Genomic DNA, 25,279 nt, shown 5'->3' with positions numbered 1-25,279 from the left:
TATGTTAAAACAGCTCGGATTTTAATTCTATACTTGTTTTACTTTTTAAAACTGGTTCTAATCTGTTTCAGCTGACAGGAAACACTGAGTGTTTATTAATAAATAATATTTTGAAAGAAAAAAATTGTGGTGTGGTATCGATTTAGTATTGGTATTGTGATATTTAATATAGGTAATGTATCGACGTCAAAATTTTGTTATCGTGCAACACTAACTATGAGGAATGATGCTAGTAAAGTTTACTTAAACTACAGTCTTAATTATGCATAATTAATTTGAATGGTAACATGGTAACTAGTAAAAAACACAGGTGTCAGTTTTTAAAGTGCTGCCAATGCATATTTTTGCCATAGTGGGCATTACAACAGACAAAGCTTGGTCACACTTTATTTTGATGTCTCTCTGTTGAGTTAATGTACGTTGCAACTAATTATCATTAGATTATAAGTAGACTGTTAGGTTGGGGTTAGGGTTGTGGTTGGGGTTAGGGTTAGTGTAAGTTGACATGTACTTGCAAAGTTTCTTATAGTCAATTAAATGTCTGTTGATGGAGCATATCAGCAGATATTAAGCAGACAGTCTACTAATACTCAAATGGACCATCAAAATAAAGTGTTACCCAAAGCTTTACTGCTGCTTGATTGGATGACAGGACAACAGGTTTTAGATTTGGTGAAATGCCCCGGAACAAAAAATAAATAAATAAGAAGCATAACCTGACATTTGATGTCCAATGAAAGGTTGCAGTGTCTGAAAGTGGTAAATCAAATCACATGGTAAATTTGTTTCCATTATAGCTTATGCCGATTCTTTCTTGATGCCACAGTGGCTCAGTGGTTAGCATTGTCACCTCGCAGCAAGAAGATCGCTGGTTCGAGTCCAGGCTGGGTCAACTGGCATTTCTCTGTGGAGTTTGCATGTTCTCCCCGTGTTTGCGTGGGTTTCCTCTGGGTGTTCCTAATTCCCCCACAGTCCAAAGACATGCGCTATAGGTGAACTGGATGAACTAAATTGGCACATGGTGTATGAGTGTTTGTGTAAATTAAAGAGTGTTTCACAGTATTGCGTTGCAGCTGGAAGGGCATCCACTGCGTAAAACATATGCCGGAATAGTTGGTGGTTTATTCCAGTATGGCTATTTCTGATAAATAAGAGACTAAGCCAAAGGAAAAATTTATGAAAATTCTTTCTTATCAGATAAATAATTATCTTGTTTTATGTGCATCCAAAATGCACATCAAAATAGGTGGATGGAAACATACCTAGCGTAGTGCTGACATCTAATAAGACATTGTATTTGGACTGAGAACTGCCAAACTACAACTGATAAGAAACCTGTGTGCAATAAAACAAACGAAAGCCAGATCTTGACAGTGTATCGCACGACTCAAGTCAGCAACTCACAGAATCAGTCGGAAGTTTTTCAAAAATCTCTCTCACTAGAAAGAGGCGCTCAGATTGAATCCACATGTTTCTGCTGATTGAAATGATAAATGTAAACATACACACATGCGCTGAATAGCACACTACAGTCCTGCCGCTGACGCCAGACGTACCATATGGCCATAGTTACACATGAACTTAAATAAACCGGGCCATTATCCTGCACTTCAGATTTAGCATCTGGATGTAGTTAGAGCCGAATGAAGCAGAATGAACTAATTGTGAGAAATGTGCTTTATTTCTGTCTGTCGTGGAGGTGTACATGAGTCAGGAGATGCTTGGAAAACTTGAAGGGACATCTTTATATGACTTCCAGAATAGCCATTTTGTTTAGTAGAAGTAAACACCAAAATATATATTGTTGCTTCTTGTTCAAACTACTTGTTTAAAATGAGCTGAAACAAGCAATTGTTTTAATTTCTTACAGCAGTTGACAATTTATTTGTTTTATGTTTAATCACACCTAAATTTGTAAAACATTAAGTTTTGTGTTGGGACAACACAATTAAGTTGGTCTATCTAGAGGATATGTAGTTCCTAGATATGCTTTAAGAGAGGGAAATGTTGACAATAAAAGTACTATAAAGTGTTATAAGTTAAGAGAAAGACTTGCTTGAAGTTGAAGTTTAAACTGCAATACTGCAAAAAAATTATTTTATTTTTTGTTTTGTTTCCAGTCCGAATATCTTGAAATTCGTATATCAAGAAGCATTTCCAGGCAAGCAAAACATGATGTCTTGTTTCCAGAAATAATATTTAAGATATTATTTTTATTAAGTGTGTTTGTCCTTAAAACAAGCAAAAAAATCTGCCAAGAGTGGTAAGAAAAATATTCTTGCTTTTCCCTTTGACATAAGATTATTTTTCTTACCCCATTGGAAGATTATTTTGCTGGTTTTAAGGAAAAACTCACTTCATTTTGGCGTATTATTTCTGAAAACAAGACAACATGTTTTGCTTGCCTAGAAAATTCTTCTTCATTTAAGACTTTTTAGATATTTGTACTAGAAACATTACAATGTGGTTGTTCAAATTAAGCTATTTAAATTAATCGGCTTCACAAGAGTAAGCTATGTTTACACTAATTACACATAAATTGTTCAAATAAATTTTGTTCATTGCTTTATTTTTTTAAAATGAGTTAAAGTTATTCAAATATGTTGAAATAATGTAATTCAAATGTGTGGAAATGTGTGTCATAATTAAATTAATTTGCACCAACAATTTTTTTGTTTTAAGAGAATAATGGAGTGGAAAAATTCCCAAATTGCTCATTTTTGATGGTATTTTGATAACAGAACCGGTGCAATAATAATAATGATAATAATGGCTACGCAGTGGCGCAATAGGTAGTGCTGTCGCCTCACAGCAAGAAGGTCACTGGTTCGAGCCTTAGCTAGGTCAGTTGGCGTTTCTGTGTGGAGTTTGCATGTTCTCCCTGCTTTCGTGCGGATTTCTCAGGGTGCTCCAGTTTCCCCCACAGTCCAAAGACATGTGGTATTGATGAATTGGGTAGGCTAAATTGTCCGTAGTGTATGAGTGTGAGCGAAAGTGTATGGATGTTTCCCAGAGATGGGCTGCAGCTGGAAGGGCATCCGCTGTGCAAAAACATGTGCTGGATAAGCCGCTGTGGCGACCCCAGATTAATAAAGGGACTAAGCCGAAAAGAAAATTAATGAATTAATGAATAATAATAATAATAATAATAATAGTAGAGGTGAGATGTGTATTAAAGCATTCAGACAGTGTAAAAAAGTTACTATTAGTTAATTTACATTACATTAAATTACAAATACATTTACATTACATTAATTGATCACTTTTTACAGTGTGTCTGGCATAAAATAAAATCGCAAAAAAAGTGCATTAGGAGGGACCCAAAACATATAAAGTGGATCTTTATATGTCCACCCCCTCCTCCTTTGATAATGTTGAAGAAAACATTATAATTAAAATGAAATATTTTAATATTGTTTATTAAAATTACTTCCATGTGCTTTTATTATGGTAGTAAACACTCACAATAAAATTAAAATATGTGTATAATAAGTTTATGTCTATAAAGCATGCACTTATCATACTTAAAACCTAAAATAAAGTGCACTTTTTCCAAAGTGTGTTCAGAAACAAACATGATTAAAGGGATAGTTCAAAAATGAAAACTTGCTATTCTTTTACTGTCCCTCAGGCCATCCAACATCTACATGTAGAACATTTTTCAGTATAACATTAAAGCAGATTTTTAGTGGAAACTGTTTCTTGTTGATTCATTAAAAGGAAGCTTTTAATGCTTCATTGACAGACAAAAAAACAGAAAAGAAAAATATAATGGCAATACTGTAACATTATTACCTTTAATCCATAGCTTCTGGAAATAGTCTTAAGTACATTCATAAGACATCAAAAGACATCATAAGAATCTCAAACTGTTGTTGACATGCATTATACTGTATTAATCAGCAAGGACCTTAATTTAATCTTTAATGTAAAAAAGAGTCAAAAAATTCAAATGTATCTTAAATAGCTCAAGGATGAATAAATTAACAGCAAATATACATTTCTGTGTAAACTGTCACTGTAATATTTAATTTCATGAATACTATTAATTATCGTCAAATAAAGTTTCATTGTGATGTGTTATTCAGACTGTACAAAGGCCATGCTGGCTACTGCAGCACATACAGAGGTGAAGTGTGTCATAATGTGCTCCGGCGAGATGCTCTGGTTTTCTTCAACTACTCTCTGCCGAACCCTGAGGATGCGCAGGAGTATCTGGCTCAGAGTGCATGGCCCGAGCTGGACGGGGTCAGTTCATTCTGCAGACCCGCTGCCAGATCCCTGCTCTGTCACAGCACCTTCCAAGACTGCAATCCTTCAGGACTCGGACCAGCGCCTAAACCTGTCTGCAGGTAATGGACATCTTAGATTCTGTTTTTGGAGTGCATTTATATACTCTATTCTATGCAGAATGTACAGTGAGAAAAACATAGATTTTTTCAGTAATTTTAAATTTAGTAATCATGCAAAATGTTTAAAAATGGTTTTAGTTGTGGTTAAATTATGCTCTGGAACAGTCTTTTACACTAATTTGGCAATTCGAGTAATATGGATGTAAAATGGCAGTAAAAACTTGAAACATAAATTCACAGAGATGGTCTATGTATATTTACATATTTTTATTTTCAATGTGGTCATGTCATTGGCCCATGAACATCTCCTGCTTGTTATCAAATTATTTCATAACTGTAAAAAGAGGCAATTTGATCATAACTTAATGTTATAACATCTGTCATAACATTATTTATCTTTATTATTTATCTTTATTATTATTCATCTTTTAGATTCTCGTAAGATATAGAAAAAAAAGTAAAACAGTTAAAACATTGGGACCATTGTTTTTGTTTACATCCCTCAAAATGTTATATAAACAGTATATTAAAACATCTGCTTATTTTCTTTTTGCAAAACAACTAACTACAGAGTTAAAGAATTATAATCTGTAAACCAGTTTTATATTTTAAATGAAGGAACTAAACGTGTCCATGAGATTACAGTATGCAACATTATTATATATTTTTGTGAGTCAAACTGCACAACCTAAAATAAATACTAATCAACAGAATTAGAGTTGGCTCTCTATAATGTAGAATTAAATTTATATTTTACAGTATTTGATTTGACATTTTTGCATTTATGAGGAAAAAGCTTCATTGTGAATGTGAGCTATGTTGAAATTGGCACTTGCATGACTTTAGTATAATGTTTTATATGTTTTAAATGTTTTAAATACATTGACAAATATTTTTGAGTATTTTTGCAGTATTGTAAAATACAAGCTTACACAAAAAAATTCAGAAAGTATTTCGCTTAAAAAAAAATTGAATTGCTCAATTATACCAGTATTTAAAATAAGTATTGGCAATTGTATCAGTCAAAAAGTTTCTTAAAAAAAGAAATCAATTTAGGCAGATTTACCAATGAAACTTACCAGTGAAAATATTAAGGGGTCGGGCCTGCTGAAGGAGCTTCTAATAATAAACATCTGCATTCACTCTAAAATGTATGTGGATAAGAGATTCATGCACCCGGAGGAAACCCACACGAACATGGGGAGAACATGCAAACTCCACACAGAAAAGCCAACTGACCCAGCCGAGGCTCGAACCAGCGACCTTCTTGCTGTGAGGTGAACAAGCTACCCACAGCGCCACCGTGTCGCCTGGATAAGAGATCCGATGCCTAAAAAAACAAATGGTCTCATTTTGATCAGTATTCTTTTTCAAATATATATATATATTTGGGTTTTGAAAGTTTTTTAAAGAAAATTATTTGGTTCATCAAAAAAAAAAAGTTAAATTGTTAAATATGTATTAAAATTTGAAATAACTGCTTATTGTTTCATGCCTTAATTTAAATAAACATAACTTACCAACCACATACAGAAAAGACCTATCCTAAGTTATCATTCTGAAGATGCTGTCATTTATCCAAGGCAACTTAATAGTAATGGAGACTAAAAATCGTGCTTACAAGAACAATGGAGGTCAATCTAGAAACCGACAGCTTTTCAAGCCTTTGCCTTAAGTTTAACCAGTAACCACTACCATGCTATATATACATATGTATTTATATCTCCATTGTGCTGTTGTGTCACAGAGAGCACTGTCTCACAGTCAAAGAGCTGTACTGTTATAAAGAGTGGCGTTCAGCCTGGATAAGAGATCCGATGCCTAAAAAAACAAATGGTCTCATTTTGATCAGTATTCTTTTTCAAATATATATATATATATATATATATATATATATATATATATATATATATATATATATATATATATATATACTGGTCAAAAGTTTGGGTTTTGAAAGCTTTTTAAAGAAAATTATTCGGTTCATCAAAAAACAAAAAGTTAAATTGTTAAATATGTATTAAAATTTGAAATAACTGCTTATTGTATGTAGTTTCAAATGAAGTTATTATACCAGTCATTACTGTGCTCTTATTACTATTACCATTAATAATAAAAAAAAAAAATAATAATAATAATAATATTAATAATAATAATAATAATTAATATTAGAGTGATTTCTGAAGGATCATGTAATTGAAGACTGAGGTAATAAAGCTGAAAATGCATCTGGAATAAATTATTAAATTAAATTATAAACTACTTTTTATCAGTTATTTTATTCTAAAATAACATTTCACAATTTTACAATTTGTTCTGTATTTTGGATGAAACAAATGCAGCCTTGGGGAGCAGGATAAGCTTATTTTAAAACATTTTAAAATTGTACTGACCCCAAACTTTTGACCGGTAGTGTACACTTTAATCTTGTGCTACAGTGCATACAGCACCTGAAATATGCTTAAAAATGCTCTTTTACTCCTGTTTGGTTAACTTAAATTAGGACTAGTGGCCTCCACATTTAGGAAATTGTAGGTTGTTCCCTAAGTAGTCCCTCAGTTCATCCTCAGATAATGAATTAACAAGTCTTAATTTGTGTTCCGAAGATGAAAGGATTTCATTTTGAAAGCTTTGTCATCCTTAATAGGCCAGAGAGCTCTCGGATTTCATACAAAGTATCTTAATTTGGGATCCAAAGATAACCCAGCAAGTATTTTTTGTTTTTAAAAGATGTCTAATAGACGTCTAAACATAGTTGTCTTGGCTAAAACAAGGCTAAATTTGGGCTGTCAATAAAAATCTAATAGACGTCTAGGAATAGGCCAAAACTAGACTGGTCATCAAATAAACAGAATGACTACACATATAAAATCTGTCTATTTGATGAATAGTCTAGTTTAATTTTGGGCTATTCTTAGATGTTTATTAGATTTTCATTGACAGCCTTGTTTTAACCAAGCTGTCTACATTTAGATGTGTATAAGATATCTATTAAACAAAAAATTGTTAGCTGGGAAAAGAAGGGTGTATATATACATCAAAGTGATATTCATGCCTTAATTTAAATAAACATAACTTACCAACCACATACAGAAAAGACCTATCCTAAGTTATCATTCTGAAGATGCTGTCATTTATCCAAGGCAACTTAATAGTAATGGAGACTAAAAATCGTGCTTACAAGAACAATGGTGGTCAACCTAGAAACCGACAGCTTTTCAAGCCTTTGCCTTAAGTCTAACCAGTAACCACTACCATGCTATATATACATATGTATTTATATCTCCATTGTGCTGTTGTGTCACAGAGAGCACTGTCTCACAGTCAAAGAGTTGTACTGTTATAAAGAGTGGCGTTCAGCTGAAGAAAGATCTCAGCGTGGCTTTCAACACAGCATCACTCTCCCAGAATGCACTTCTCTACCCAGCCAACAAGCAGACCCATCCTCATGTACAGCGGTTCCTTATGTTGGTAAGAGTGACACGCATCTTCCTGTGGGCTGCTGTTTGGCTCCATCTTTGTTTAGTTGTGATATTTTAGGGCTGATGTTCATAAAGCATCCGTCCCCTGAAAGCAATGGGTGTCAGCGGAAAAACACCACGCATGTTTCTTGCCAGGACAATGCTGTAGGATTTTTTTGTTTATGTGAAATGCTCTGTGAGGAATGTGATGACAGCGGACCTGTAGATGGACTAGATTAGGGTGGTTTATGGCCATGCGTGTGAGGAAGGATCAGTAGGACAGCTGAGTAAATGTTCCCAACCAAAAGTTTCCATGGCGTGTTTGCAAGCTGCTATACTCGTGGAGCTGTAAAAATCTGTAGAAAACAGAAGTTAAGTACAATGTTAAAGTGTTTAACTGTGTTGTGTGCAGTTTTGGAAACCTGTGAGATATTGATAAAGTTAATAAATCAAATAAAATATATATTTGTGTGTGTTTCAGATATCAAAAAAGACAAAGTGACATGTAAGTATTACTATATAGCTTCACATACAGTATAGTGGGGTCTAGGGGGGGGGGTGCCTATGGGGTGGGGTCTACTAACCAGCTAAAATACATACAATCTGAGATTTATTATTGTCTTCAGAAACTGATCTACTACTGTATATAATCTTCAATATTGATTTTTTATACTTATTCTTAGGCCAACATGGTAGAAACATGAATAAAAATATGCTAATTCATGTTAGCAACACATTAACCATCCTGAAGACTTGTTAAGAACATGCTGAGATGATATCAACATTCAGACTTATATTAGCACAGCGGTAAAATGTTAGAAAAAAATTTAATAAGCAAGATATTAGTATATGTAAGCATGTTCAAAAACGAAATGTTCCATCAACATCATAAATAATGCTAGCAACAAGTTAAAACATGTTATCAAGTTCCAAAACATGTTGGAAATGTGTCAGTAATATCCTAATTAATTCTATCAATGAGTTAAATTGTTAACTGTGTGCTAAAAACTGTCAAAATCTTGTTAGGAGCATGGTAACAACATGTTAACTAATTTAAAAACATGCTAGTAACATTATATTTTGTACATGCAAATTGTTAAACATTATAGAAATATGTTAGAAGCATTCTAGAATATGTTAGCCAGTTGTAAAGCATGAAACATGCTAATTTATGTTAGCAGTGAGTAAACCATACTAGAAATATGCTAGCAGAATGCTATTTTTTTTAGCTTGCTATAAACCATGCTATAAATATGCTAATTCATGCTGCCATAGTATGATCATATACTCTCCAGCTTTCGTCTGTACTTGCATGTTACTTCTTGCAAAGATACTCTGAGTTCAGATAAAATAATGTGTATTATTAATTAAAGGTATACGCTAACAGCCAATCAGCAGAAAGGGGTGTGTCTAAGGACATATTAAAAGGGAGTGTTATGGTTATGTTGCTTTCACATATCAACAACATTTGCTTAGTGCAACTGCTAAAACAAAAATGCATGTTAATTAAATAACTCAATTGTCTTCTTGGTCAGACTGTAATATTGAATGTCCAAGCATCCCAACACATTTAATCACTTACAATTGATATGTCTGCAGCAACCTGTTACAATGACAAAGGAAGATTTTACCAAGGAACTCACAATGTCACAGCATCTTCCATTCCGTGTCAGCGATGGAACCAGCAGGTATGTTTGTATTGAAGTCAGCATGCAATCACACAATTATGTCAGAGTTTATGTTGCTAATAATTATCCATTATGTTATCATAAATGTTTATTTAGTGCATGTCATTTAAAAGAAGGATGTCAATAAAAGTGTTCTATTGTAAATCATTGTGTTCTGCCTCCTGTTTGCTAAAACTAATGTCACCTATGCTCCATGGGCAGGTAAAGTAATTGTAGCTATCAGCTAGCCAAACAGCTATTTAAACATGCAGGATTTTTAACAATGCTTTGTTAATATTTCATTCAAATCAGCCATGAAGTAAAGGTTAAAACAACAAAAATAGCCAATGAAAATAGATTTGACTAAGAAATGCTATTTGCATATGTTGAGATGCTCTCTGGGAGAATTTGACCTTTTTCTCTTTTCATACATTTCAACATGTTATCATTTTCCCCTGCACTTGTAATCAAATATATCAGCCTGTTTATTTTCCTTTTCTTCCTTAAACAATAACCCAACCCCAAACAATCCAAATGCTACAGATTGGCATATGCTCAGTGACCTTCAAATGATATGTACACAGGAAACAAATGTTTTTGCAGCAAAAACAATAGAGGATCAAAATACATAAATCCAGAGGTTTCCTTAGAAATGAAGTTTTGAAAAGAGAATATTTGGACGGGAATGTTTTAATGCAATTGGTTTCAACTTGAAAATGCTGGAAATATCAGGGATGAAGGGAATACTGAATTAAGCCACAGAGGATATGTGGCTTGACCACTGGTTTCGTTTTCTTGGTTGACCACTCTCATTTAATCCCATTCAGGATCCCCATCAACATAGACTCTCTGTAGATGTGATTCCTGAGTTGCGAAATGCAGAAAACTACTGTCGTAACCCAGGCGGCGAGAGTGACAGACCCTGGTGCTACACTACAAACCCTAATGTACGCTGGGAATATTGTCTTGTGCCCAAATGTGGAGAAGGTATATAATTTATGTCTTATGTATTATCTACACTGTTAGACCTTACCGGGTTTTTTTTAAAGTAGAATACTGGCAACACTTGCCAGATACTCACTGTAACCAAACCATTACAGTGACTAACTGGCAACTGTGTTAACCCAAATTAAACACACCTTGGCAAAAAAAGTAATTGAGGCTTGTTAGAAATCTACAGGTAATGTTCAAGCAGAGTGGGAACAAAACCCTCCAGGAACTGAGTTTGACCCCCATGGTATACAGCATATTGTCAAAGCAACTGCCAATATTTATCACAATCACATATTCAATAAAAAAAACAATATAAATACTGTAAATAAATTCCATCTAAAGCAAAAAAGATAAATAAATTGCTCAGCACTAGTCCTTATATTGTTCCAAACCTGAAGTAATAATACAAAATAAAACTAATAATTTGTGCATGTATTTAAGAAAGCCTTTATACTATAAATACCACTTCATTTGAAGTTTTCCAGTCAACTTCATTGAGCCTCTGCAAAAATGTATGGAAGAGCTGTTTAAGGGAGAGTTTTTTTTTAATTTCACCTTTAAATGTATGTTGTTTATATATAATACTTACCTTTGAAAAAGCTCTAATGTAGCATTACTTGACTCCTGATATACCAGGTTAAAATAATATAAGGTTAAAAACATAAAAGAAACCAAAAGAAAAAAACACTTAAGTTTTTTCAAGTTTCAAATAATTATTTTAAAAAAGCATATTACAAGAACACACACATACACACATACTTACTCTAGATATGGTTAGAAACATGTTTGTCAAAAAACAAAACAAAAAAAAAAAAAACAGGCATACACATCAATTCTCAATAAAAAAAGTTTAAAATAAATATAAAAACAAAAACCAAAAATAAAGTCGGCAACAGAGAATCCAAAGCATCCAAGGATCTTTTTTTTTATTGTTATTTACTTTAAAAACTCAAGAAAACAAACGTTTCTATTGTCCCTATTAATTCACTGTTGGAATCATATTTTTGTGATTCCCTGTGATGATTCCTGTGCACAAGTTACTTAACTGAGGAGATTGGCATTTAATGGTTTTTATGTGTAAAATACGCTTAGTTGCCAGAAAGACCAGCCTGATCTCACGAGTAAACATAAGTATTTTATGTTTTGTCAGTTTAGTGGCTAATTCGAACGAGTTCAGTCGTACGAAATGGTACAATTTTTAAAAGGAGGCATGGCACCTAACTCCACCCCTAAACCCAACTGTCACTGGGGGATGAGCAGATCGTACTAAATCGTACGAATTAGATTGTACGAATTCATACGAATTAGCCACTAAATCAAAAAGTTACGAAGTGCTGTGAGATTGTGTTGGAAAGACACATTACACTGTTAGCATCTGTACATTATGGCAATATGCAATATCTTATTAATAAAAATATTTAATTGAAAGTAATGTAAGATGTTATATGAGGAGAGGATAACTAGCTAACTATGTAGCTTTCAAGTACACACTTCAAGATAACAACTATATAACTAAATACACAGACTTATTTTAGAAACCCTCAAAGACATTTGAACACATTTTACTTACTTATTGTAGATTCTTACTTAAGGCTTAAAAACATATCAGACCCTGCATCCTAATTGATAGACAGAATGGAGCACACTCAAAAGTAAACACATCAAACACCTGGTTGCCTCAAAAGGCAACATTTTTCACAATTTTGTGTTTAAAATAAGACATAAAATAAGTGTGTTAATGCCTAAATCATTATTCACTGCCTTAATATAAATGCACTTCTCTTTAAATAGCAACAAAAGCATCCGAGTAGATGGGAAAGTAATAGTTGAACAGTAATTTACCATTTATTGTCATGGTTACTACCTGTAATAAGTATATAAAGTAAATTGCTGTAATTTATTCTTTGCACAACACAATTTCATACAAATCCTACTCCTTTTACAGTAAAATACTGTTTCCTTTTATTACAGCAAAACACTGGCTATTTTACAGTTATTTACTGCATAATCTACAGTAACGGTTAACAATGTATGGTAATCCTAGATTCAGATAAATGTCAATATAGAACTTGTTCCAAATAATCTGAGTCAATATTATTGTTCCTTTCTTTAGTCATCAGTATCAGGACTGCACCCTCAATTACAAAACCTGCCCACTTCTACCCTCCTCCTTCTGTGTCTACGGCCTACTCAATGAGTGTTATCATCTTTGTTATTGCTGGTTTTGCTGGGGCAGCCTTCTTCACCATACTCATCCTTATGTGTCACAGACGAAAGAAAATGTGGAAAAAGAGAAAAAGGTAAATAATGGACTGTAGTCTCACTAAAATGACCTGAAATGGTAAAAGTTTTAAGGCTCAAATTCCAGGAGGGGAGATTCAAGAGGGTCAGTGTAATTGTGTAAATTGTAAAAGTGTATATTGTACGATGTTTGTATATTTTGCTGGTTTTAGTTGGTGTTGAAATAACATTATCATTAAACCGACATTCTCAGTCAAAATCCTAACCCTAAATCCAACCAGACCATCTACGTTTACTCTAGTCTAGACAATTGATTTCCAGGCCCACTTCTGGGGAGCAACCATTCTGGGCTACCATTGTATATCATTTTTAAAGTTTCAACACAAACCCAAATTAAAACCTGCTAATCATGTTGTTAAGAGATGATTTAGGAACTAACAGTAAGGTGTGCTGGAGCAGCGTTGGAACTGAAATCTGCAAGTAAGTAGCTCTCTATGAGTAGGTTTGAAAAGTATTGCTCACTCCAGTGGTAGCCAACTATTCTCCTAGGGCATAGCGTTTGCAATCCAGGTGCTGAAGAGCTGCCAACTTTGCATATTTTGTGTTTCCATAACCAAACACACCCATTTAAACTCATCAGCTTGTTAGTAGGGATAAGAAAGAAAAAAATAGGTGTGTTTCGAGTTCTCTGGGTTTAGGTCTCACACTATGTTATCTGAACCGTGCCCGGGCATGTTTCCCAGTTTGTTTGACAAGTGTGAGTGCTCCGAATCAGGCTCAGGTGTGGTTCAGTTGGCTGCTCCTGGCCCGGTTGGAAGAGGTGTGCCAGAGTGCAGTTCGGTTGGACTCAGGTGCAGTACGCTTGTAGTGTGAGTGCACAGTGCACCTGAGCCTGAAACTGAAGATGCGACGACAATTTTAAGGGACTGTTTCATATGGATTTAATAATTACTCTTACTTTTCAATGAAAGCAAACTGTCATAGTTTATTAAAACACAAACCCCTCGCTGCACGACAGCTGCACCTTTAGTAAACCTTTTAATACGTGGAGCACAAGGACTTTTATGATAATTTATGAGCATCAAAAGTTGTGGATCTGTTCAGCAAAATATTTAAATATGTGTCACTGCATCCCAAACGACTAAAAATAATACAAATCAAAATAATTAAATTGTACGGAGTACAATACATCTCCATTGTACGAAGTGAGTGCGCTTCTCTTCCTGTTAAACCTAATAGTCGCATCATCGATGACATAAGCGTGCTCCGGCTCAGATGCAATGTGAGTGCAGGCCTACGATGGAGATGGGAGGGGGCATGGTGCGCTTCAGCATGGTTTTGGGCAACCGTGCCTAGTTAGAGTACGCTTTTAAACTCTGCTCAAACTGTGCAATTTTCAATAATCCTTTATGACTGCAGCTTGTCAGAATGCACAAACATTATTCTCATGTCACACTATAAGATCTCAGTTGTCATAGTGTCATAGACATAGACACTCAAGACAACCTATGCAGAGTTTGACGAGATCCATCCATGACACATTTAATAACCTAGGTTCTGGAATAATACCTCACAGCAAACATAAACAATTTGTAGTGTTAATTGCTCACAACATGCCTTAATAAAAAATAAAAAAAGTAACCAGCTCCCCAAAGTTTGTTTGAAGTTATAATGCTTCTGATGCCATGTCATCAGATTCGACACTCCTATTGGTTCTTGTTTTGATGCTTGTTGAAGCTAAAGTCAAACTGCAGAAACATGTCTGACTTTGGCCATTCAATTATTGAAACGGCCATAAAATTATTTTCAGCGAACATCATAAACCAACAATCAAAGACCATACAGTTTAGCGTAGGATAACAGGAGTCTTATGCTGTGCTCACACCCGACATGGCACAAACAAATATGTTTCGCTATTCACACGTAAATAGACGCATAAACATTTTGAGTTTACTAGCTTCATTCACCTGTCAAATTCACTTCAGAGAAGACACAGATTCATGTCATTGGCAAGGTTTCTGTCTGCCCGGTGACTCTAGCTTCATTGCTAAATGGCTAACATGGATTTTATTGAGAGAATAGCTGTGTTTATGTGCTTTAGGAATGCTGAAAAACAGCATATATTGGTTCGGCGCCATGTCTGAGTCCACTAGATCCTTTCAGAGGTGCACCCAACTCTGAGTTAGTCAACTCCTCCAGAAACTGTACCTGGATGATGGAGGCTTTTATTGGTGCTTCTGACTAAACCAAGCCCAGTTTGATAAGCTGTTGTTGGTGTCTGCAAGAAGATTTCCCCTCGGGACACCAACAACAGGCACAACAGTCATAATCACACCCCTAAAGGAGCAAGCTCGTGATTGGTTAATGTGGCTGAATGTCCGATAAAGTTCAGATTTTCCAACTCGAGCCATGCCAAAATCGCACTGCAGGATGTTTATTCGCGTCTTTGCATTGACTTAACATGTAAATCACCCGTGCTTGCTTCATCTGTGTCTGGGGTAAATGCAGCATTAGGATTCCCCAAATTTATCTCAGAAAACAATTAATGGCTGCAGTTGCACAGTGTGAGCAGGGCTTTAAAGAAGTCAGTTCCAACCTTAGTAAACATTCATGAACCAGCTAATCAGGGTGTTCAGAATCACCTGAGAGGATAGTGTGTTTAAGCAGGGTTGGAAATTAACTAATCAGAAAAAAATAGCCCTGCAGGAGCAGGGTTGGCCATGGTTTGGAGATACATCTTCAGTTCTGCTCCAACACACCTGCTTGTAATTCCTAAGTAATTCTGGAGATCTTGGTTGTCTCCTTTCTGCAGGAAAGGGTCCCTCTAGAAGCCCCCCTCAAGAGTAGAACACCCCTACTCTTGGGAACAAAACTTGTTCTTGAGGTTGCTTTGGAAGTTACATTACATTTTTAACCGAGTACCTCAAAACTAAAAAGTTGTTATTCCATATTCAGTAGGGTCCTGGAGACACCCACATTGACTACCCTCCCCTCAGAGCTCTTGTTGGACAGACTTCATCCCAACCCCATGTACCAGCGACTGCCTCTCCTGCTCAACTCCAAGCTCCTCAGTCTCGAATATCCACGCAACAACATTGAATATGTCCGTGATATTGGAGAGGGGGCCTTCGGGAGGGTGTTTCAGGCAAGGTGAGAGCTACAAATATTACAAGCAAATGGTGCTAATGTCTGTCCTGGTTTGGCACTGTCAATATTTATACAAACACTTCATTGCATGTCTTCTTTAGCACAGTTTTGTCAATGTGAACTTTTAAAGAATATGATTAAAGTCTGTCCAGTTTTGTGAGTAATGATTGGACTCTTAGAAACTTTTGACTAACTCACCAGTTAGATTTGAGACAACTTGATCCTTTGGTGAATCAGCATGCAAAGGTCTGACATATATAGACCAGACAGCTAAATGCTGTAATTATGATATCAGGTACATCGAGACCCCAGAGAAATTCATCAGTGGGTAAAAGCTATACTCCATATGGCTTCAAACTGAAATAGGATCTTGGAGAGGTTTAGTAAACATGTGATGTGTTTCAAAATGAAACTTCCCTGTAGACTCTATCATGTGAGCACTGCTGTGGAGGTTATTTATAGACACCCATCAGAAAAGTGTTTACTTCTTCAGGAACACACAGGAGCCTTTAGTACAGGAAGTGCAATCTTAATGGAATTCTAAGTTGGTTCTTGAATTGCTGCCATTGTGGTTCTGTTTCCACAGCTTGGCATCACTATTTAAAATATTTTAAAAGGCTTTAAGACAATTTGTTACAATGTGTTTAGGGATATCTGGTTTGAGATCATTGAAGGTGGCCTACCACTGCACAGAGCAAAGTGTTTACCATTAAAGTGAATATTGTGTATACTGATTACCCAGTTCTGCAGTAAGTAATCTGTTGCTACTAGTTTTCAATATGCTTGCTTTCCTTTAGAGCCCCAGGTCTTTTGCCAACAGAGCCTTTTACCATGGTGGCAGTAAAGATGTTGAAGGAGGAAGCTTCAACTGATATGCAGAATGATTTTCAACGAGAAGCTGCACTCATGTCTGAGTTTGATCACCCCAACATTGTCCGTCTTCTGGGTAATGTATCACAACTGTTTGCTTTCAAAGAATATATCTGCGTGAGGACTTTCCTAAAATGAACCACATCTGCTTCCTATTACATGTATGTCCTTTCCTCAAGGGTACTGCAATCGAAAAGAAAAAGCCTTAAAATAGCTTGAGTCATCCATTTCAGTGTTGACCCAATGTGTAACCCTGCATCAGTCTCCTCTCTGGTATTCCGGAACCAGATTCAGTGCCTCAACCCAGTGTTAGAATATCAGAAGTGTATTTTTGGTTTGGTATTGACAGTGTGACTAAGCCTGTCATTTGTGTATCTGTCATGTAGGTGTCTGTGCAGTGGGGAAGCCCATGTGTCTCATGTTTGAATACATGGCCTATGGAGACCTGAACGAATTCTTGCGACGGCGCTGTGCAACCCAGCAGCCCAGTCTAAGTCGAGATACCTTGACTTCCAGCAGTCTCGTGTCAGAACCTGAGCGTTACCCACCCCTCAGCTGCCAAGAGCAGCTCTCCATTTCCAAACAGGTGGCAGCAGGAATGGCATACTTATCAGAGCGCAAATTTGTTCACCGTGACCTTGCTACACGAAACTGTTTGGTAGCAGAAAACTTGGTTGTGAAAATTGCAGATTTTGGTCTTTCACGCAATATCTATGCAGCCGATTACTACAAAGCCAGTGAAAATGATGCCATCCCGATTCGCTGGATGCCACCTGAATCTATCTTTTACAATCGTTACACCAGCGAGTCAGATGTTTGGGCTTATGGTGTGGTATTATGGGAAATCTTCTCATATGGCATGCAGCCTTACTACGGCATGGCCCATGAAGAGGTCATCTACTACGTAAGGGATGGAAATGTTCTTGCCTGTCCAGAAAACTGTCCACAGGAGCTGTATAACCTCATGCGTTTGTGTTGGAGCGGTCACCCCACTGACCGGCCTAGCTTTGCCAGCATTCACCGCATCCTGGAAAGAATGCATGACCAGATGCTCAAATCTGGGCTTTCTTGAGGATCTCTAAAATACAGCACCAATCATTAAGGAACTCACTACAATCCAAAGGAGCCCAAAGGGATCTTGAAGAAGGATAAAACACTTTAATGTATCCTCAAGAGGACAAGACGGATGACCCTTTAGGGTCCCACAAATACCCAAGAACCCAGAGAACATTGGGGAATGGGAAAAAAAGCCTAAAATGATTGAAAAGGCTCACACACCTTGATCCCTCAAACTCTTTGAAGCTCAATAGTTTTTTTATAGCACAGATGTATGGTGGAGCTCAAATGAGAGATACAGTACTGAAGGCTTGAGGCAGAAATCTCTGCATGCAGAGACATATAGTTTAGTATTTTTTGCTTTTGTCTTCCTTTTGGATATATTTTAAGTAGTGAAAGTACTATGCATCTAGATATAGTTTAATAACATTTTTAAAAAGATATCCATTCAAGAACATGTTTCAGTGCTTTAACATATAGACATAACATATGTTCTTAGCATTTCATTTAAAACATTTAATTAGAATAGTGTATTCCAAAGTGGCACATCATCACTTTATTTTATGTTTTGTTTTTTTATTTAAAATTGATATTCCAAGATAAGATCTTTGTTCTGTTTTATTTGTTAGTAGTAAGTGAAACAGTATATCAAAATATGAAGTATACTTTATTTGTAAAATGATTACATGAATTAATCTAAATAAAAAAGACCATTATTATCAAATAAATGAAAACAAACACTGACTATAATGGTTCAATCAGTTTTATTTTGACAATATCCTATATAAAGGTTTGGAGTATAATTTAAATAGTTTTTTACTAGTTTTCAGGTTCTGTAGCAAATATGAACAATGTCTCTGAGATAAATCGAATGGAAGTATGAAATCATGTACTGACCAAAAGTTCAATATATTAAAATGGGTCTATAACCGTACACATTATAACAAACTCGATAACAACATAATTTTACTTCAGTTCAGCATCTTCAATATTTCGGCAGATATTGTTACAGCATTTCAGAAACAAAAATACTTAGGAAACATGCACATGCATAGCATGACTTTTATTGTTATAATAATATATTATTTCATAATGTAAACAATCTATTTTAATGTTGTGGTTACATTAGATGTATAAATAGATGTTGCATATGAAGTTTGTTTAAAATAAAACAATTTCTCCTGTCTTGAAGACATTTTCATGAATAAATACACAGATCTACCATTTAAAAAGCAACACGGTGCTATACAGTCACTGTATAATCCAGTTAACTGTCATAATATTAATAAGATTTATAAGCAATTGATAGTCTACGGCAGTGGTTCCCAAAGTGGGGTTCAGGACCCTTTGGGGCGGGGGGAGGGGTCACGGAACAATGACGAGGGGTCGCTTGGTAATTTCCAAATTTCAAATAAATTTTATTAAAGAGATAATTTAACTATGTGATTTATTAAAGAGAATTTAGAATTACCATATTTTATTCATAACCCACTGAAGATAGTTAATAGTTACGTTAAAGAAGCAACAAAAACTTACAAATTAAAACCCATCAGCCTTTACATTTTTTTATTATTAATATTAAATTAAATTAATAAATGAGTATAAAAATATATAGTTATTAGACTGTTGCAGTTTTGTGTTGTTAATATGCTCATGTTTATATATGTCTATTGTTGTGTGCAACGTTTGTATATTTATAACCACCTTCGAGAGAAATGGGGGTGGTGAGTCACTGGCATTGTTTTTTTGGGGGTTGGGGGCTGAAAAGTTTGGGAACCCCTGATCTACACTGTCAGAAATTAAGGTACGTCACTGGGGTGGTACCTTTTCAAAAGGTACACATTTGTACCTAAAAGGTCCATATTAATACCTTAAGGGTACATATTAACACCTTAAAAGTACAAAAGTGTTCCTCTTAAATTTTTTAGATACTAATAAATACTTCCGAGGTACCAATATGGACCCTTTAAGTACAAATGTGTACCTTTTGAAAAGCTACCACCCCAGTGACAGCTCGTGTACCTTTATTTCTGAGAGTGTAGGGGACTTTTTTGTTTGTTTTATATCATGTAACAGACAGAGGGCAGTGTTACACCACAAGTACTAAAACGACCTTGTGATATATAGCAATACCTTTTCTCTGCCTTAGAGCCAGTTCTTAGCTCAAAGCATTCAAAACAGGAACTTACTGAGACAGTATTAAATCACGTTGGCATTTAATGAAGAACAAAGATGAAGGATTTACTTTCAACGTGTGTGGGACTGTTCTTTTTTATTCCAGCTTTTCATTTATCATCTAGGAATGTCCGATCCTATCTGATAATCCTAGAAATACATTGTCTTTGCCATAAGTTTTCACTGTTATAGAAACCTCAAGGAGCAAAGAAAGGCAAAACCACAGACGTCCAAGTAGCAGGCCAGGAAAAACAAGTGACGAATGGATTCACGAGCCATGGCTCCTGCCAGCACATTTGGATGACGGAGAAAAAAATGCATTTGGGCCTCAGTGATTTCTGTTCAAACTGTACACTCTCTCTGAACCTTGTGATGTAACTCAGTAAAAAATAAAAATAAAATGAAATAAAATTCCTGATTACTCCTATAGAAACTTAAAAATCAACCTTGTTCTCACTGTAGTACAAAAAAGAATATTGAATATTGAACTTCATAAGGGGAAACAGAACCTATTTTGATAATAAATATAAAGTTAATAAAATCTTCTCAGGAATTACAATTGAGGAATGTTTTAGGTTTTAGGAATGGTTTTATTCCCAACATGAATATATAAAAACTATAGCATACACAAATATATTTATTCCCAACATGATTATATAAATGCTATAGCATACACAAATATGGAGGTATAAAATAAATGTGTTGGTAACATAGGTCAGATATTTTACCCTTTGTATATCAAATAGTGTCCAGAGTTGTAGTAATTTTGGTCATTCCTGGTTATTCCTGAATTTACATTGAAATATGTTTGTAAATTTAAGAAAAAAAATAATAAATTACAAGTCCATAAGTAGTTAAAGACTTTTTACTGAAACTCAAAATTGGGCTCAGATGTATGGATACTGTTTCCTTGTCATCTTTGAAATGTTTCTACAACTTGACTGGAGTGCACTTGTGGTAAATTCAGTTGACTAAGCATGACACAACCCTGTCTATATAAGGTCCCACAGTTAATAGTGCATGTTGGAGCACAAACCAAGTCCAATGAATTATTTGTAGACCTTAGAGACATGCAGTGGTGCAAAGTAACAAATTACAAATAATCAAATTACTGTAATTGAGTAGTTTTTTCTCAGAAGTTGTACTTTACTGAGCAGTTTTAAAAATATGTATATTTACTCACCCTTGAGTACATTTTTAGTACTGTATCTGTACTTTTACTCCACTACTTTCCTTCAACCTGAGGTCAATACTTTATTATTTCCTGTCTATGGGGACTAGAAAAGTCAATCCTGCGATTCCGGTCCAATCAAAATGCACATAGAAAGTAAATCGCATCATACTGAACTAGCATTAAAAGTGTTCAAGAAGATACTTTATACACATTGACCCAGAGATGTTGCATGTAAATGCATCAGCTTTTCACAGAGTAATACTCACTACTCTTGAGTACTTTTAAAAGGGTTACGTTTTACTGATACTTTGAGTAATATTTACAACAGATACTTTTACTCTACTTGCACTACATTTTTGGGCAAGTAATGGTACTTTTATTTGAGTATGATTTTTCAGTACTCTGTCCACCACTGGAGACAGGATTATATCAAGGTGACATGGGGGAGGTAACAGACAATTATATGAACTGTTTAAAGTCCCAAATGAACACAGTGGCCTCTATAATCCGAAATAAAAAGCAGTTCGAAACCAGCAGGACTTTTTCTATGGTCGGCCGCACAGAATGAGGAGAGAAGAACTTTCCAAAAGAACAACCATCTCTGAAGTGCTTCGTCAAACAAGCCTGTATGGTAGAGTGGCCAAACAGTCTGCTTAATGTTTTCCAAAAGTCACCTGAAGGACTCTGAGACCACAAGAAATAAAACTCTCTGGTCTGATGAACAGTGTTGGGAATAACACATTAGAAAAGTAATGCATTATAGTAACTAATTATGCTGTAATGCAGTAATGTAATGAATTACTGATACATTTTGAGAAATATTTACTCTTTACATCTTTAGTAACAAGCATTACAACACAATTTTTGTCTAAATGTAAATGTTCAAAGGAAAAATGACAGCAAGACCACAAGCTATTAAAGGCAGAGTATTATGTTCCTGCTGCTAGAGGGTGCATATTAAAACAAAGGCATAGTTCAATGACACCTTGATTGGGTGTAGAATCAGAGTTGTAGTCATGGGAGTATTTATTTATTTATTTATTTTTATTGCACATATTTTAAGTTAAGAGACTACTTTTAAATACCAGTAATATGTATCTGTTATGTGATACAATTGAAGCATGTTGGAATAGCATCAGCTGTAGGTATGTTTTGATCTAGGGAAAGATGAGTGGAGGAATGCACAGAGACATCCTTGATGGAAACTTGCGCCAGTGTGTTCTGAACCTTAGACTGGCGTCTCTTATCACCAGGTAAACATCATCCTAACAGTAAAGCATAGTAAAATTGCATGAGCTATAGGTATGTTTTTATTTATTTATTTTTATACTGATACTAGTCAAGATCTTTGGAAAACAGAAAAACAACTGTTAGCACACAACAAAGAAGTGGCTACGAGACAACTTTGCGAATGTCATTGAGTGGTCCAGCCGGAGCCCAGATCTGAACCCAATTGAGCATCTTTTGAGAGATCTGAAAATGGCTGTGCATCAATGCTCCACATCCCACCTGATGGAGCTTGAGAGGTACTGCAAAGACGATTGTGAAAGAAAGTTGCATGTGCATGCAAAGATCAGGTGTTTTCGTAAGTTTCCAAAGGGCACCTGAAGGGCTCTGAGACCACAAGAAATAGAACTCCCTGGTCTCATGAACAGTGTTGGGAGTAACACATTAGAAAGTAATGCATTACAGTAACTAATTATTTTTTCTGTAACACAGTATTGGAAGGAGTCCCTAGTGCACTGCGTGTGCATTACAACACAATGTTTTGTCTAAATGTAATTGTTCAAAGAAAAAAATACAACAAGACCACAAGCTATTGAAGGCAGAATATTATGTTTCTGCTGCTAGAGGGTGCATGTTAAAAACAAAGGTGTGGTTCAATGACACTGTGATTTGGTATAGAATTATGGGAGTTGTAGTCATGCAAGTCTTTTTTTATGTCTTTTTATATTGTCTTTAAGCTTTGCTTTTGTAGATAGTAAAAGTAACTTAAAATGCAATACAGCATGATGTAAGTATTGCATCAGCTGTAGGAATGTTTTTATTTATTTTTTATACTAATATTAGTCAAGATCATTGGAAGATGAGTGCAGCAGTGTATAGAGAAATAAAATAGACTGCTCATCTTTCAACAGAACAACAACCATAAGCACACAACAAAGCTACAAGACAACTCTCTGTATGTCATGAGTGTGGCCAAGACAGAGCTCAGACCTGAACCCAATTGAACATCTTTTGAGAGATCTGAAAATGGCTGTGCATCAATGCTCCACATCCAACTGGATAGAGCTTGAGATGTACTCCAAAGAAGATCGCGAAAGAAAGATAAATGTGAATGCAAAGATCAAGTGTTCCCCTTCGGGAGGGGAACTTCAATCCTATGTGAAAACTTCCACTATGGGAATTTGGTCAGAATCCAATCATCTGAAAGAGTATGTAAACGGGCCAGATAAATGCCAATGAGTTGGCAGCGTCAGCATGCACAGCTACTTACAATCAATTTGGAATATAAGCGCAGCGCGTGCCAAGCTGAGGTATCCTTTTCGCTTCAGATTCTTTCAAGAAGCTTCTGAGAGAGTCGATGAGAGTTTCTCAGATTGTTACTAGAGAGAGAGAGAGAGAGAGAGAGAGAACGAGAAAGTGGGCTGCTTCTCCCGGTCCAGAGTGTGTGATACGTGGCGGCAGACGGTCAAGCTGGGTTTCTCCCTTGCCTGGCGTTCTTTGGGTTTGTTCCGCAACACGGTGGGCACTCGGGCAGATCTGAGTGTTAAAGTATCAGTAAATCCGCTGCCCTCAGGTTTGCAGACCTCTAGCTCCTCTACGCGCTCCATCCAAGTTTCAAGAGAGAGAAGCGTTCTATCCTAGGATGGTCGCCCTCTTACTTGATGATACCGAGGCTCAGATGTCCATTGCTCTATCGGAGGACATGCTGTCATTGTCTGATGAAGCATTCAAACCCCTGGGGTAGCGAGCGCGGCGTCGGATCAAGAAGCAGACATGATAACCGTGCTTTCCCAGGCTGCTTTGGCCGTGGGCCTGGAGATGGGTCATCCCCCAAGCCCGCGGCCAGACCAAGGACGGTCTACCTTCTCTCACACTTCCAGCCCCTCCTCCGGAGCCTGGGTGCGAGGTGAGAGTGAGTCTTTCTCTCAAAAAAAGAGCCAGTTTTACAACCTGTACTTCATCGTACTCAAAAAAGAGCAGTGGGCTACAGCCAATCCAAGATCTGTGCATTTTGAACCACTGTCTTCACAAGCTGCCGTTCAGAGCATCTCTTCTCGGGTTGGAGTTGGACTCAATCACCATGACGGCGTGCCTCCCCCGAGAGTGTACCAAGCTGATGCTGACCTGTTTGAGAGAGTTCGACAGAGAAACCGTGGTCCTACTGATATTATTTCAGAGGCTCCTGGAGCATATGGAATCCGCAGCTGTTGTCTCACCACTCGGGTGCTCTATATGAGACCGCTTCAGCATTAGCTTCACGGTCGGGTCCCAAGACGTGCATGGCATACGAGCGCGCACCGGGTGACTGTCACTCCACTGTCAAATCAAATCAAATCAAATCAGCCTCAGGACGGACAGGCCTGTGTGCCTCTAGAACAAGTGTCCAGGCATGTCATTGTTTCGCCAGATGCTTCCAGTTGTGCTTGGCACCGAGTGGTTTGTGCATGCAGCTGTGGGTCTGTGGTAGGAACCTGGTTGCATTCACATTTTAACCGCCTGGAGTTGTTGGCAGTGTATCTCGCACTGCGCCATTTTTTTACCGGTGCCAGAGGGGAAACACGTGCTGGTCAGGATCCATCCTGACTAGCATGTGTTTCCCCTCTGGCACCGGTAAATGTTGGCTTTTATCAACTACACAGGAGGTACACGGCGACGTTGGCATATATGAACTACACAGGAGGTATCTGCTTTCACCGCATGTCTCAGCTTGCTCACCGTCTGCTCCCCCGGAGTTATACGCGGCAGAATCGCTGCATCCCATTCTTCCCCTCCAAGCTCAACTGTGCAGCCAATGCGCACTCACGACAGTTTTGCCTGGGAAAATGGAGACTCCACCCCCACCCACCTTCACCCTCCTCTCATACCCACTTAGAGATCTCTTTTAGGAGAGGTCTGCTCGGTCACTCGACTCAGTAA

At 36.5% G+C, this 25,279-nt stretch overlaps 1 protein-coding gene across 1 annotated transcript in view; it reads left to right on the top strand.

The window, feature by feature from the left end:
* The window catches only part of musk (muscle, skeletal, receptor tyrosine kinase), a 67,345-nt gene extending 46,972 nt beyond the window's left edge, over nt 1-20,373 (top strand). The window contains exons 9-17 of the mRNA XM_056466416.1: nt 4,089-4,352; nt 7,660-7,823; nt 8,295-8,318; nt 9,413-9,501; nt 10,308-10,467; nt 12,587-12,773; nt 15,670-15,864; nt 16,659-16,807; nt 17,118-20,373. Coding sequence (XP_056322391.1) covers nt 4,089-4,352; nt 7,660-7,823; nt 8,295-8,318; nt 9,413-9,501; nt 10,308-10,467; nt 12,587-12,773; nt 15,670-15,864; nt 16,659-16,807; nt 17,118-17,803 — 1,918 coding nt within the window. The 3' untranslated portion in view covers nt 17,804-20,373. The remainder of the gene's footprint in view (nt 1-4,088; nt 4,353-7,659; nt 7,824-8,294; nt 8,319-9,412; nt 9,502-10,307; nt 10,468-12,586; nt 12,774-15,669; nt 15,865-16,658; nt 16,808-17,117) is intronic.
* Nucleotides 20,374-25,279: the final 4,906 nt, after the last annotated feature.

This window comes from Danio aesculapii, chromosome 10 (assembly GCF_903798145.1).
Source record: "Danio aesculapii chromosome 10, fDanAes4.1, whole genome shotgun sequence".
NCBI lineage: Eukaryota > Metazoa > Chordata > Actinopteri > Cypriniformes > Danionidae > Danio > Danio aesculapii.
Note: the sequence above shows the minus strand (reverse complement) of the source record. Positions and strands in the feature narration are given on the sequence as shown.